General features: G+C 40.6%; 1 protein-coding gene across 1 annotated transcript; it reads left to right on the forward strand.

Moving 5' to 3' along the window:
• The first annotated feature begins 991 nt into the window (after nucleotides 1–991).
• Triml1 (tripartite motif family like 1) lies at nucleotides 992–6,361 on the forward strand. The gene is made up of 6 exons (XM_004639814.2): nucleotides 992–1,417; nucleotides 1,641–1,736; nucleotides 2,793–3,023; nucleotides 4,052–4,074; nucleotides 4,247–4,344; nucleotides 5,805–6,361. The coding sequence occupies exons 1-6, from the start codon at nucleotides 992–994 to the stop codon at nucleotides 6,353–6,355; spliced, it is 1,425 nt and encodes a 474-aa protein (XP_004639871.1). The 3' UTR covers nucleotides 6,356–6,361.
• Nucleotides 6,362–15,088: the final 8,727 nt, after the last annotated feature.

The raw sequence follows: 15,088 nt of genomic DNA on the forward strand, positions 1-15,088 counted from the left end.
GTCCAGCTTTCTGGGAAACAGCATGCAGACTGTGGGCCAGGACAAGAACTGATCCATGTGCACATGGCATGGTAAAAGAATGGTATTAAGGACTAAGGACAAAGTTCATTGTACATCATCTTTACAAATTTTTTTTCATAGGTCTAAGAAAAATTTTCAATTATCTTTTGTCCAATAAGAATTAATAGATAAATAATTTGAGAATATCTGCTTTGGACATTTTGTAAGGGTGAAAAAAAAACCTGTAATTTTACTAAGATATAATGCTTTCCATCTAGTACATAGCACACTAATCTCTTGAGGTGGCTTCTGAGAAGGCTGTCATGTTAGCTACTTGCCATGATGGTATATAGGTGAGACCTGTGCTCTCCAAGGCAGAGCAATAAATATAACTTTGGGAATCCAGTGTGCATCAAGGGACAATTCAGTGGAAGCTCTTGTTAGGATGAATTAAACCACCTTGCACAGTGATTGATAAGGAAGCAGAGAAACTGGCCTTGGGTCAAGCTGAGAAAAGGACTTAAGGGGAAAAGGAATGGATATGACAGTCTTATTCTGTGAATTCTGAACTAGGTTCCATTTGTGCAGTTTCTCAAAATGTTTAGACAATATTTTCAAGTTATATGTTGTTAGACATTCAAACTTACCAAGAAACCCAAACTTCTGGCCTCAAACCAATGTACTTAAATAGTTTCATGGTGCTCTATGTGTGCAATTACTGACTCTCAAGATGAAAACTCTTTTAGAAGCAAATATCACTAGCATCCTATGCCTGGCTTGCATTGAGAGAGATTGAGGAAAAGTTTGTGGGTGACGGTGAGCCCAGTGTAAAGGATTCCACATTAAGTCATAATTGCCTTTGTGTTGGGAGCTTTTATGTCAAAGGGTGAAATCAGGCAGAGCAGAGAGTAAGAGTGTCCTGTAATAAGAGCATAGCAGCTTATTATCTAAAATAGAACTCCAGGGAGAGTAGAGATATAACCCTGCTCTGATGTCCATCCTTGAGAAGATGTCAACAGCAGATTTGATGGAGAATCTGAGAGAAGAACTCACGTGCTTCATCTGCCTGGACTATTTCAGCAGCCCCGTGACCACTGAGTGTGGGCACAGCTTTTGTCTGATGTGCCTTCTCAAGAACTGGGAGGAGCATAACACACCATTGTCTTGTCCTGAGTGCTGGAGGACCTTGGGGGGCCCTCATTTCCAGCCCAATGAGCGGCTAGGGAGGCTGGCTGGCATTGGCAGGCAACTCAGATCTCAGGTCCTGCAGAGTGAGGACGATTCATGCAGCTGTGGGAGGATGGTGGCGGCCACCCGTGTGTTCTCTGATGATGAGCAGAGTGTCACAACATTGTCAACTCAAAGCCATGGAGCAAACAGAGTGCATCTCTCCAGTGAGGCTGAGGACCAACACAAAGTAAGATGGGCTGTGTGATATAAACCCATTTCATTCTGTAAGTCCCTAAGGTTCTCCCTCAGTGACAATCATGGGTCCTCACCAGGCACCCTAGCAAAACCTGAATACATCTTGGTTTTGTCTTCTGCTTGACAGTCCAGGCCACCATCTAGTTGTGGGTTTTCAATATGTCTTCAAGACCTAGTGTTCAGCTCAGGTGCCATAGGGTTTGTTTCTGCTGCAGGAAAAGCTTCAAGAAATCCTAAATCTTTTGCGCAAAAAGAAGAAGGAAGCTCAAGCTGTGCTGACGCATGAGAGAGAGAGGATGATCCTGTGTAAGGTCAGTGTCCATCTCAGTTTGGATTTTGTAGGGGATTCTGTAGGATAAAGGGGACAATGGGGGGGGGGCTAATGAGACATCAGGGGCAACGTTTTTCCCAGTGCTGGTCCTGCATTGTGCCCTTCTTGTCCTGCATTGTACCAACCTGAACTTGCCCACCTGGGACTCCCATGACTCAGCGTAAACTTACCCAACCCCACAGATTCATGTTTCCTTCCTTTGGATACCTAAAATGCCTCTCTTATGCCTCTAATTACATTTATATAAGTTACATCTATGGACATAAAGCACATGAGGGAAATCATTCTTTAAAAAAAAGTATCACAAATACCTTGGGGAAAATAGAGAATGCAAATTAAAAAGAAACAGAAAAGAACATAAAAGTAAAATAGCAGTTTCAATTATACCTGAACAAATGCCTAAAATTAGTCATGGATTTCAGTTTCATGTTGCCTCGCAGTGAAAGAAACAACCAAACTCTTAGATATAAAAATGTGAGTATCTGAGCCCCCTCATATACTTTGAATTGTAAAGAATGACTATTTGTAATGTATATTTTTATTTCTAGTACGTGATCTGTTGTCTATTTTCTAGGCAAGCATTTAGACCACTGATCTATCTCCCCAGCTCCCCTTGTTGTCTCTTTTCATTGGTTAATATTCTTTGAATAAATACATTTTCATATTTTTTCTCCTTATTCAGTTTGCCTTCTTTTTTTAAATAATAACGTTGATTTTTTTTCACCTGTTGTACTTTTTGGTTTAGTTTGGGATTCTTCCAGTAGAATGACAGCTCCTGGGAACAGACATTTTGGGGTTCTGTTTATTCATAGCACACACACCTTTGAAAATGTCAGACTCCTTATACAGCTAGTCATTAGAGATACACGCAATGTGTCAGGCTTCAGGAAGTGTCCCAGTGGAACCATAGGACTTAGTAAGGATTAAACAAACCTATGGGTTGGGCATGGAGGTTTCTCTTCTTGACTTTATTATTATTTGTGTGTGTGTGTGTGTGTGTGTGTGTGTGTGTGTGTGTTTGTGTGTTTGATGGCAGGAAGAGACGAAGACTTTTAAACAGGTGGTTGTGTCAGAATATATGAAAATGCACCAGTTCCTCAAGGAAGAGGAGCAGCTCCAGCTGCAGCTTCTAGACAAGGAGGAAAAGGAGAACTTGATGAAACTGCGGGACAATGAAATCAAGCTGACCCAGCAAGTCCGACACCTAAGCAAAATGATTGGCCAGATTGAGTCCATGTATCAGAACTCAAATTTAGACTCTTTTGAGGTGAGGCTAAAATTCATGATACTATTAGACAGATCAGTATAAAAAGGTACAGCAACCCATTTTCAAGCTATAGATAAAATATTTTAATTCATTCACCTGAAAAACTAAGTTCCCAAAATTAGTTTTGTCAAAGAATCAACATCCATATCAATAAAGTCTTGGAGGAAAGAGAAAAGACAGGATTCCTCTCCCAATCCAACTCAGGATGACTGCAATTTCTCCTATGCCTGGCTTTCTGCAGCCTCAGTGTTGTCAAATATTTTATTAAGTTTAGCAGTGAGAATTTACTATGAAATAGGTACGTTAAATTTATTATTCTCAAAGGCCTGATGAAGGTAAGGACTGTTGTAATACAGACTATTGGTGGTTGTTATATATGAAGTAGGTGTACAGTGTCATTTAACAGTTCAGATCCATGGCAGCAACTTAATTGGTCAAATAACTAATATTATATGTGGCAGAACACAGGTGTTCCATGTACTGAGTATATTTTCCATACCATGTTTTCTGTGCTGCCTGTTCTGACTACTGCATCCTGCAAGGCCCTTAAAAGCACAAGCCCTGAAGCCATTTCCTACTTCCTGTCTACTTGGGCTGATTCCACAGGATTCTACTATTTTATTTATTGTCTTCCAAACAAACCCCTGCGACTAAACACAGGCTTAGTCTCAGCTCTCCTTGGGCCATTTTCCTTTGCTTATATCTGGCTCCAAGGGCATTGGACAAGGAGACCAATATTTGTATCCTTTGTAATAAAAGATTCTCTCGACAAAATGATACTATAAGATAAAGAACAGAGTATTCTCTAGTCATTGTGAAAAGTATAGCATGTTCACCAAAACCCACCCTTGGACGACATGGGCGATTTTTTTCTCTGCCATGTACGCTCCCTCCCAAGGTGTGTTAGGAATGAATCCTGTGAAGTGTGCAGAGGACTGTGAGTAATGTGTGGAAAGAGACACACACAACAAAAATGAACAAGAGCTGGCAATGAACAAAAGCTAACCTCCTGTCTTTCATATCCTTAGGAAGTCAGAGGAGCCCTGGAAAGGTAGGTTTTACTCTGTGCTCAATTATGTACTGTGGTGGCATGGTGCTGATGGAAGATCATGGGATGGGGTTGGGATTGTTGGCACGTTGGGTGGAATGAGACAGACTCTTGAGCTGGGGCACATCGTGTAGTCTATGCCAAGGAGAGGCTGAGGGTCTCTGCTGTCTTCCAGGAGCGAGTCACGGCTGCTGCAGTGTCCAGAAGCCACCACCACACAACTGAGTCAGTGCCGTGTCACTGGGATGAGGGAGATGCTAAGAAAATTCAGCAGTAAGTCAACCCCAAATGCCCAGCCTACAGAGATTCCTCCAGTTAACTTTAGTGCTCCTGAAGGGATGCACAGCTGGGCTCCTGGACTGCTGCTCACATAGAATAGTCACCATCTGAATCTAGGCAATCATTGAAGATATCATGAGCCATCAGTGAACACCAGACCGTGGTCAGAGACGATGTTGATGCTGAAGTAGTGACACTTGATTGATGTTCTCTCTGGCTTTGTTTTCTGTCTAATGAGACCTGGACCTTTCACACACTGTGTGTATTTTTCTTTGTGCACACACCTCTCACGCAGAGATTTCTGCATTTTGAATGCAGTTCCTGTTAGGATAAATGCTGACCTACTGAACTTTAAGAAAGGAACATTCAAAAACTGTGTAGGAGGCTCCAGATGTTTACACTGGCTAAGGCCAAGGCAGATCAGTATCAGCTCTCAGTTCACCTTGTTAATAAGCTGCATGCAAAGGAAAGCTTTGGACTCAAGAAATATTTGGTAAATGTCTACTATGTGACTTGTAGACATATTATATTTTGGGGCTCCAAACCTACTTACAAAGATGAGTAAGACTGAAAATGACTTTGTTTTCATAGGAATTTTAGTAAAATTAAGGAGATAGACAATCACTGAGATAATTAGGTATGGCTAGGATTTGCTTTATAAGTAAATGTATGAATTTTTATGATGGTGCACCGACTTTTACCTGGAGAGTCAGTGAAAGTTGGCCCCTTCTCATGACCTCCCAAGAGGGTAGTAGAGGAGGCATCCTACTGGCTCACAGTGTGAATTGTCACAATATCACTTGGAATTCCACTAATGCATATGAAACTCCACTAATGCATTTTAGCATGGTATAATGAGCAATATGGTTTAGGAACTGCTATTCAAATCCCTATACTTTTGTAACCTTGATGAAGTGCTCCAGTCTTTATGATCCTCAGTTTTCTTATTGGTATAAATTAGAGAAAAGAAGACTGGCAACAAGTACAGATAATACAGAGTGAATGTTTGGCACATTAGAAAGTACAGCAAGTGATAATCGTCCCTATATTTTCCCATCCAAACTGAAGAATTAGAACCAACCAGCTGACATGGACACCAACGGTAAAGGATAGCCTTGTGTGGATAAGTAGCCCTGAGTTCTTCAAGTGTCTTGAAAATTCCGCAACTTGAATTTCACTATTAGAGATTCCTCTCTTCCTCTCAGGTTGCCTAAATATCACTCACCACATAATTCTCTTCAGCTTCCAATTAGAAGTTCACTCCCTGCTTTGTGGAAGAGTGCAAAAGGAGCTCAGAGAGTCTGTTCAAATTAAACCTACTCAACCCCTATTACACTCTTCTGAATTACTTTTAACGCATTGGACTAAATCCCAAGAACTTAGTTTAAATTTCACTTCTCTAGGAGGGTTCTCAAGGGTGTTGAAGGAGGATTCACTCTTCTCTCCTCTTGCAGCAGAGATCACTCTGGATCCAGCCACAGCCAATGCCTACCTCGTTTTGTCTCCAGATCTGAAAAGTGTGAGATATGGAGGAAGCAGACAGCAGTTACCTGACAACCCAGAACGATTTGACCAGTCTGCAACTGTGCTGGGAGCTCAGATATTCACCAGCGGGAGACACTACTGGGAGGTGGAAGTGGGAAATAAGACAGAGTGGGAAGTGGGCATCTGCAAGGACTCGGTGAGCAGAAAGGGGAATCTCCCCAAGCCCCCCGGAGACCTCTTCTCACTTATTGGCTTAAAAATTGGAGAGGATTATAGCTTGTGGGTCTCCTCCCCTCTGAGAGGTCAGCATGTCCGAGAGCCTGTGCACAAGGTTGGTGTCTTCTTAGACTACGAATGTGGACATATAGCATTTTACAACGTGGCGGACAAGTCCCTCATCTACAGTTTTCCTGCAGCCCCTTTCCAAGATGCACTCAGGCCGATCTTTTCTCCTTGCCTCCCAAATGAAGGGACAAACACAAACCCTCTTACCATCTGCTCACTGAGTAGCCATCACTGAGGAGCTGTTCCTGAGCCTCTGCTGAGAGAAGTCCAGGGCCACCAGATGCCTATCCAAAGAGATGATGAACACGTCGCAGATCTTCAAATCAGGTTATCTGAAAGAGAATCTCCCCTTACTCCAAGACTTGCAGTGAATCCACGCCCACAATGAAAAGTCAGTTAGAAAAATCAAGTTCAATATCAGAGAAAGCTGATCAAATCGTGCGTCTCTAACCAAGCTATCTAGATTGCCCATATCTGCTGATTACTTCAGATATAGAGCTGGAAATAGCCCTTCTTATCCTGAACCCTATTCTCAGAGGCCAGTTTTATAAATATATGCCATTTTCTCAAGTCATTTATTTATTTAACTCACAAACTGTGCAGTTTGAATATCTTTGTTCTATATGCAGCGATCTGTAGCAGGGGGCAATGTCAGATTTCCTCAATCCTTTTTAAAAATCAATATTCGGCTTTAATGCATATATATAGAAATTTAAAAATTAGTGTTAGTAGCTGGTTACAGGACTCTGCATTCTCAGTTATGTAGGCATAATTGAAATAGGCGTTCATTTCTATTTCCTAAAATTATTTGCCATGTCAATTTGCAAAAAATAAATTTTCAAATCTCCCTATCCTCAGTGGTGGCCAGCCCCTATAGATTTGCTCTTTTTTTTCTTTTTACCAGTATTGGGCCAACATTCTAGCACTGAGCTTTATCCCCAGCCCTTTTTAATTTTTTATTTTGAGACAAGGTCTCAGTAAATCGCTCTTTCACAGGGTAGCTCAATCTTGCCATCCTCCTGCCTCAGTATCCTGGAGCAGTGGAATCTTTCTGTCTCTGTATCTCTGCCTCTGTCTGTCTGTCTGTTTGCCTGTGTGTCTGTGTCTGTGTCTGTCTGTCTGTCTCTGTCTCTGCCTGTCTCTGTCTCTCTCTGTCTCTGTCTCTCCCCTTTTCTTTCCTTTCTCTGAAATTCTACCTTGATCACACTGCAGAATGCTGCCCATCACAGAGGCTGCTCTGCTATTTCCTTTTAATACTCAGATAAGTCAATGTCATAAAACAGACAACTAAAATTTTCAGGGAGATAAAGTTTACCACAGGTTTTCATCTATAAATTGTAGATACGCTGGGGAGAATCAGTAATCAAACCTCTTAATCTGCACACAACACCATAAAAGGAAGTCAGTAAGTAAGTAACAGGCCTTATATTAGGGCTTGTGTTCATTCTTCTCTTTGATCTAGACCTGGTTTTCTTTTAACCTTGTTCATTTCAACTTTCCATCTTCAAAAGGCAAGGAAGCAGATATTAACCAGGCTTAGAATCTCAGAAAAAAATCCTTTTCTGAGGATTTGCATATTTATCCTTCCATCATACACACTTGGAATCAGAGATCTGTGGGGTAGGAGAACCTATGCCGCCTCTTTTGATGATTTGTGGCTCTGTTTCTTCTTTTATTGATAGATTTTTGTTTCTTCATTTCTTACATTCAGAAGCTAAGAAACAAATTAGAAAATCCAACAGAGGGCTAGTGAAATAGCTCAGAGGACTAAGCGCTTGCTTAGGTAAGCACAGGGGCCAGGGTTTGATCCCTGGCACTGCATGCCACGCTGGTCCTTCCCCCGGGTGCACTGATGGGAGTCTGGGCATGGTGGTGCATGCCTGAAATCCCAGCACTAGGGAGGCTGAAAACAGGAGTATCACTATGAATCCAAGCTGTGTAGTGAGACACTGCACAAAAAATAACACCATTTTGTATATATCTTTCTTGATTACAAAAATATAATTTTTGTTGGTAAATGTGTATCAAAGCAATACATCGATTGTACATTACATTTCATTCTAATGGGTGGCAGAACCTTTTATTTTTTTCTTTTCCTAGAAAGAGTTGATCCTTCCCAGGAAACAAGTCTGTATACCCTCTACCCTGCAAAGCTATCTTAAGCACTTCTTGCTGAACTCTTGACTACACTGGGCCTGTCATAAGGTGTATGAGCAAGACTAATCTATATTCATTCTCACTGAGATTACACAACATCCATGAAAACATTCTGGGAGAAATTTCCTTTCGGGTTCTAGAAATGAAAGGTAAGCCAAGCAGATGAGGTGCTGAGGGGGCAGAGCAGACCCCAGAATGAATCCTGAGAGGTGTACCTGCATTGCTACCCTGCCCTGACTGAGGGCCTTGGGCTCACTGCTTAGGACTCTGAGAGTGGCATTTCCTTGAGGAGGAGTGCTTTTCCCTGGGGACCTGCCTCCCCTCCTCAAGCTAGCGCCTCCTCCTGAGAACTACATGTGTCCTCCCCACACTCATCTTCTACCATTTATGACTAAAGGGAAGTTTCTCCAGGAGATAGTAGTTCACATATGGCTTCTTACTTAGTGGCTACAATCAAAGCGGAGGCCATAATCATTGCCATCGTCTTCTCTACTTCTCAAAACCTAGCTCAAAGGAGGGGAGGTGTTTAGGCCTGAGGACTGAGAACACCATGGGTTCTTCCATATTGGATTACAGTTTGACTACTTTGTGTTGGACTTTTTTGTCCTAGTGTATCTTAAGTTCAAATATTGTTCTTCTCTGAAATCTAATTTATCAATAAAATGTAAATTTTCCATGACAATTAGTTTCCTCTTCTGATTATCTCCTGGTGCTCCCACTGGAAGGATGGAACTTCAAGCTGTTATGCTTAGAAAGCTTTGAAAACTTCTATGGTTGGATTGCTTTTACAAATCTCTTTTGTACTAGTTTAACTCAGAAATGTGCTCCTTCCATCCTTGGACTTGTCCCACAGAGAAATGAGTCTTGAAATGTGCATGGGATAAAGTAACTAATGTTTATTATACCTTTGTAATTTTTATTTTTTTAGTATGTTTTCAGTACAACTTTATTCATATTAGACACATTTTTAAAAATATTACATCTCTATATAAGTATCTTTCAAGAATTATCCTATTTTATAAATTGTATTTGTCATATGTGATAATAAATGATACAGTATTATCTAATAAATATTCCATATTAAAATTTTTCTACTTGTCCTTGTAATGTTCTTTATAATCTTTTTTTTTTGGGGGGGAGTGGGTCTTCCAGCCTCTAGAAATAATATAGGAGCAGGCACTGAATGTAATTGTATTGGAAAATACAATTTTTTAATGGAACTAATATTTCATTATATGATGTTTCCTAATTTAGTTAATCATTTCTCTGTTGTGGAACATTTAGATTGTTTTCTTTTTGTAGCTATTATAAATGACACTATGATGAACACAAGTGTCCACAAACCTTTGGAATGTATCTGTGATTATTTCCTGAATACATTTTCTCCAGGCAGGAAAGTGCCACATAGACTTGGCTCTATGCATCAAGTGCACATTTCCCTACAAAATTTTTCCTCACCCTACAGGTAGTCTTCAACTTTTCCTCATCAGAGTGGCAAACCCACTAGCTCTGAGACAAGTGAAAGATCCTGGTCTCCACTCTGCTGTGGTTTTGCAAGAAGCAATGAAATTATAACCCATAAATGTATCCTGGGAAGATGTGGAGTAGTCGTTGGGTTTGGAAATGAGGCAGTTTGGTTTGAAAGCTTGGCTTCCCCATAAACTGATTTACCTTCCACATGCAGGGTATTATTTGAGCTTTCATAGCCTTAGCTATTTCAAAAATGTGGAAATATTTACTTACTTGCTAATTACATGAAAACACATAAACGCAATTAATGAATGGAAGATGATACATTTTTGTTAGTTTGCCCCTCCCTTCTTCAAAGAATCCTTCTGTAATTATCTGAAAAGAGGATGGCTTGTATGGAACACAGAAAATGCAGATACCCAAGCCTTTGAAATACTTTCAGGAAGGAGTTTTTTTTATTAGCAAGAGAAGCATTAAAACAAAATCCAGGTAGAGAAAAGGAATACTTCTTTGGATTATTTTCTCATGGAGTCCTTTTGACTTCATGCCTGTGTGTAGCCCTTTGCTTAATGTTTTTAAAAGTTATATTATAAATATTACATAAATAAAATTGGAAACCTTTAAAGTGGTAGTCAGATTTTTCACTCTTGCCGTCTTGCGAACCTCATGCCTTTGCTCTGGGCTGCTGGGTACAGTATGAACATGGCTAATCACCAACTGTGCAGCTACTTGAAGCTCTGTGTGCACACGGACAGGCTGGCGTAGCTTTTGTGACCACTGTACTCTTTCAGTGGTATTCAAGTAAATTAGAGATGTGCTGAGATGTGAGTCCACCAGCCTTGCTGGGGTACTGCTTGCGAGGGTCACTCTCAGCTGTGAGCACTGGCATTTGCCAGAAAGAGCAAGAAACAAGGGTTGAGGTCCCCATATGGCTTTCTCCTTGACAGCTCAATGGTTGGAACAAGGCTCATGAGGCTTGAGTCTTGCACAAATTAATGTAGTTTAAAAATAATAAAAATTAACAAATTATAAAATTAGGTCCAGGATCTTATACAAATGAGGGACTTACGTTTAAGTTTCATTGTTTCCTGGTACATCTGACTCTGGGTTAGCCGTATGCAAGGCCTTGGAAAGGCAGTAAAACCAGGCCTGGTAGGTACAAATCCTGGCTCTGCAACTCCCCATAGCACCCTGGGAAAGCTGCTGATCTTTCAGGGAGAGAATGGGATGAGAGAGCAAGAAAGAAGGGGAAGGGAAGAGAGACAGAGAGACACAGAGAGAGGTCAGATTCTGACTAAAATAAGACCAAAGTAAAATCCAGGGAAAGGGAACTTTGTAGAAGACTTCACATGGAAATAAAGTTCATAGATACACTTTTATGTAAATTTGAAATGAAATGAAAAACCCCATTTTAAACTTCTCTGTGCAGGGAAAAGTTATGTGCTGCCTAGAATACTGATGCTAGTGTGTAGATGTGTTGAGTTAAAGAAACAAACCCACATGTTTTTTTTTTTTTTTAAATCAATAACAGAGTTTTAAAATGAAGGACCAAGCCAACCCACTGACCTTACTACAGCAACGTGCTCGGTGCTGCACCTCCTCTGGCAACCAGACTTGGCTGACTTCCTTGCTAGACATGCCCGAAGCAGACGGACTGCCGCAGTCAGTCCATTCTGGATTCCTTGGCTACAGAGCGCCACCTAGCCCAAGAGTGCTCGCTGAGGGGCGCACCAGGGCAGTGTGTAAAGGCTGAATTAAAACAGTCTCCTCCAGATGATGCTAGTCTAAAAGGCATTTTGGCTCCAGAGCTCCTCCAATGGGTTGTGGAGCACCCTGTCATTGCACCTCAATCTCATTAAATCTGCAGTCCTGCTGTCTCCCCTGCCTTTAAAAAGATCTTGGTCCTGAGAACATTCCCTAAAAAGAAATGACCTACTTGCTAAACTCACGCTCAGACTGCTTCACTTTTTGAAAAGTTTTTACTGAAGTACAGTTTACATACAGAAACCGAATATACACATTTGCAGTTCAATGCATTCCAACAGCTTGAACAATAGAAGTAACCAGGGCCAGGTAAGAAGGAAACATTGCCAGTACCTCAAGAGAGACAGCACATTTAACAATTACTCTTAAAAATGTCTAATAAAATTTTAATCGACTCTAACAATTCTTTAGCTTTGTGCAAAAGAGAAGAAATATTGTTCGTTCTAGAGTTCAGAGCTCAATGAAAGATTTTAACTTTTTAAAACAAAACTTTAACAGTATATATAGTATGATATTGTCCTCAATCCTTAAATTGCAGTTGAGGGGCACTAGCTCATGCCTGTCTTCCCAGCACTTGGGAGGCTGAGGCAGGATGGGGGCCCCTCCGATGATAAAGTTTAGTTTGCTGTCACTGGTGACTTTGTCGAGGTAGTGTTCCTGCGCTTTCCTTACCTTCCCCTCCTTTGCCTTCTCTTAGGTTGTGGCTGTCTCCAGCTGCTTGCTTATTTCTCTGACGTACAATGGCTTGCTGAAGCTGCTGGGCTGCTCCACTCAGGGTTCAGTGAAAGCATGTCAAAAGCTTGAACTAGGTAAAGGTGGGAGTAGTCACTCAGGCCACTGAGAGCACATCCCAACTGGGGACTGTTTCCTGCAGCGACAAGGTTGGTAGACCATGACCTTCACACGGCTGGCTTCATCAATATTTCACCTCATAAAATTCTTGAATATTTAATCTTGTGTGCTTCTTGAAATACTCAGATTAAGATAAAATGGAGGGTAAAGATGCAATCTGTTCTGGACGTGTTGATATAGTTGATAGACATCTTGAGATCCACGAAGACCAAAGAAATATTTCCACAGGAGAAAAATTATCATCAACTAAGTTTACATCATTACCCCCTGGAGGAGCAGCTCAGCATATTGACTTTTAGCAGAAATTACCCCTAAGATCGAGGCAACACATGTTTCCTGGATCTGTGACCCTCAAGAACTTTCAGACTGAAATCTGCTTTCAAGACCTTCGCCTATGAATTCTTCAGTAGACTTGGGATGATTTCTTTCTTAACTGTTTCATACTGTCCTCACTTCATTTGTCATCATAGCTCAAACTCACTTTCCTCTCTATTTTTGAATTTTTACCGCCTATTTTCAGCTTTTGAAAATCTCCAAGATCTTTAAAGAAAATACCCTGTTACAAGGCAATTTATGAACTTTGTTCTCCTTTTTTTCCTCAAATATATCCCCCAAGTTGTTCTCCACCTGCTTCTGGCCCAGGGCAAATCTTGCTTAATTTCTTCAGCCTATAGATCTGCTGGCAACACATCAGGTGGCAAAACTTGTTTTCTGTAGAATAAAGACTTTACTTTTTCCTCTCTGTTTATCTTTACTTGTAGAACAGGTTGTCCTCAGTGTCACTCCATTGCTTGGCCCCTCACTTAGGCCTTTTCTCCAGATTTGTGTTCTAATTCATGTGTGTGTGTGTGTGTGTGTGTGTGTGTGTGTGTGTGTGTGTTGGCAATAAATGTCTTTGAGGATTCATTGGCTGCTAAAAATTTTAAATTGTAAAATTAATCTAAAAATAGCTTCTTTTGAACAATTGATTTATATGGTATTCTAGCCTTCGTTTATACATGGAAAAAACCAGCTAATATCCTTTGACAAGTTTAGTGACCTCCCTTTTACTACACATATTTCTCCAGCTCATTGTGTTCATTTTTTTATTAGCTGTTAAGAGTCTTGAGAGTATTGGGTATATGATTTCCCCTCAAGCATCTGAGCTAATTGGAACACTTATTGGGGTGGCTGCTGCTCCTAAAGCTTGTACTTGGGGTGCATAGTATAGATTAAATCAACTTCCAATTGACACTAAAAATAAATCTCCCTCCAGTTCTTGAAAAATAAATTAAAGGGACATGCATTCTCCTTCATGTGACATTTAGAAAGACAACCTAATCATGTTCAAAAATTTCTAATTATGCATTTGAATTGATTTTCTATCTGCAAGTAAACACAGAGGCATATACACCCTCTCTGGACTACAGTCTACTCAGAGCACCACTCAAGTCCTATTTAAGGCCTAGTGGCAAGCTCTTTTGGTTCTGTCTGGCTTTGTGCAATAGCATGTGTTCTCAGTTACTTTGCTATCATTGCTGGGACAAATACCCAACACTCAACATGAAGGAAGGAAAGGTTTATTTAGGTCACAGTTACTGGAGGTTTCAGTCCTCACTCAGCTGACTCTAAGGCAGAGTGGCACAGGGCAGAGAGCAAAGGCAGTAGCAGCAGCTTAGGTAGCTGGATAGCCTCTCTCCTCTTCTCATATTGTAATGAAGATTGCCTGCCTCAGAGCAACTACAGCATCCACACCCACAATAATTAATCACAAACTCCAAAAGCTGCCCCCATGACTGCTTGAGGCTTTGAGAGGACAATTAGACACAAACCATAACATATGCGCATTGTCTACACATAAGGAATGGGGGTGAAAATAAAAATTTCTCAAGTTAATAAAAGCCTCTTGGGCTCAGGAGATATCTAGATGGCACAAGTACCTGCCTAGCAAGCACAATTTCCTGAGTTTGATCCCCTGAACAACAAGAAAAAGCCTTGCATTTTTGCGGTAGTGATAAAACCTCTAAATGTTGGGCTACGTCCCCATCCACCTCTTTGCAATGGGCTTTCTGTCTATACAAATGGAGAGAAGACTTTGCTGAGAATCAGGAAGTGGAAGCTATTCACTGATGTGATTTAAAATTCTTTATATAGTCATAAGCTAATTTAGAGTGAAAATAAATGCAGTGGAATTGGGTTATGAATGTCACCTTTTGAGCCCATACTTACCTGCCTTGAAGATTCACTTCTGTGTTTGCCTATATGCATACATTTGATAGATGCACAGCTATGAGCAGCAAGCTTCTGCATATAACAGAGTCCCATCAAGCAGTGGATTGCTCTTGACTCTATTACTGACATTTAAATTGTTTTCTGCTGCCATTAGAGGGACAATTCCTCTGAGAGAAGCAATGTGTTGAAATGCAATGCTAATAGTAATAGTAATGATGTGAGCAAACGCTTCTAGCACTTACTCTTTGCTTGGAACAAAATGTTCTAAATGCTTAAACACATTAGCTCATTTTACCCTCACAACAACCTAGGAGATAATTATTGTTATTATCTATAGTTTCTTGGTGAGGAAATAGAGGACAGAGAAGTTGAGTAACTTGTCCGGGTTCACAGAGCTAAAAGGATTTTTTTTTTCAAAACTGATTTTGTTTTTATTTATTTTTCCATAATTTTATTGATAAACAAATAGCAATGAGACAGTTTCAAATCAAATTGGTAGGACGGTTTCAATAAT

The sequence above is a fragment of the Octodon degus genome, unplaced genomic scaffold (genome assembly GCF_000260255.1).
Source record: "Octodon degus isolate 3935 unplaced genomic scaffold, OctDeg1.0 scaffold00114, whole genome shotgun sequence".
Classification (NCBI taxonomy): domain Eukaryota; kingdom Metazoa; phylum Chordata; class Mammalia; order Rodentia; family Octodontidae; genus Octodon; species Octodon degus.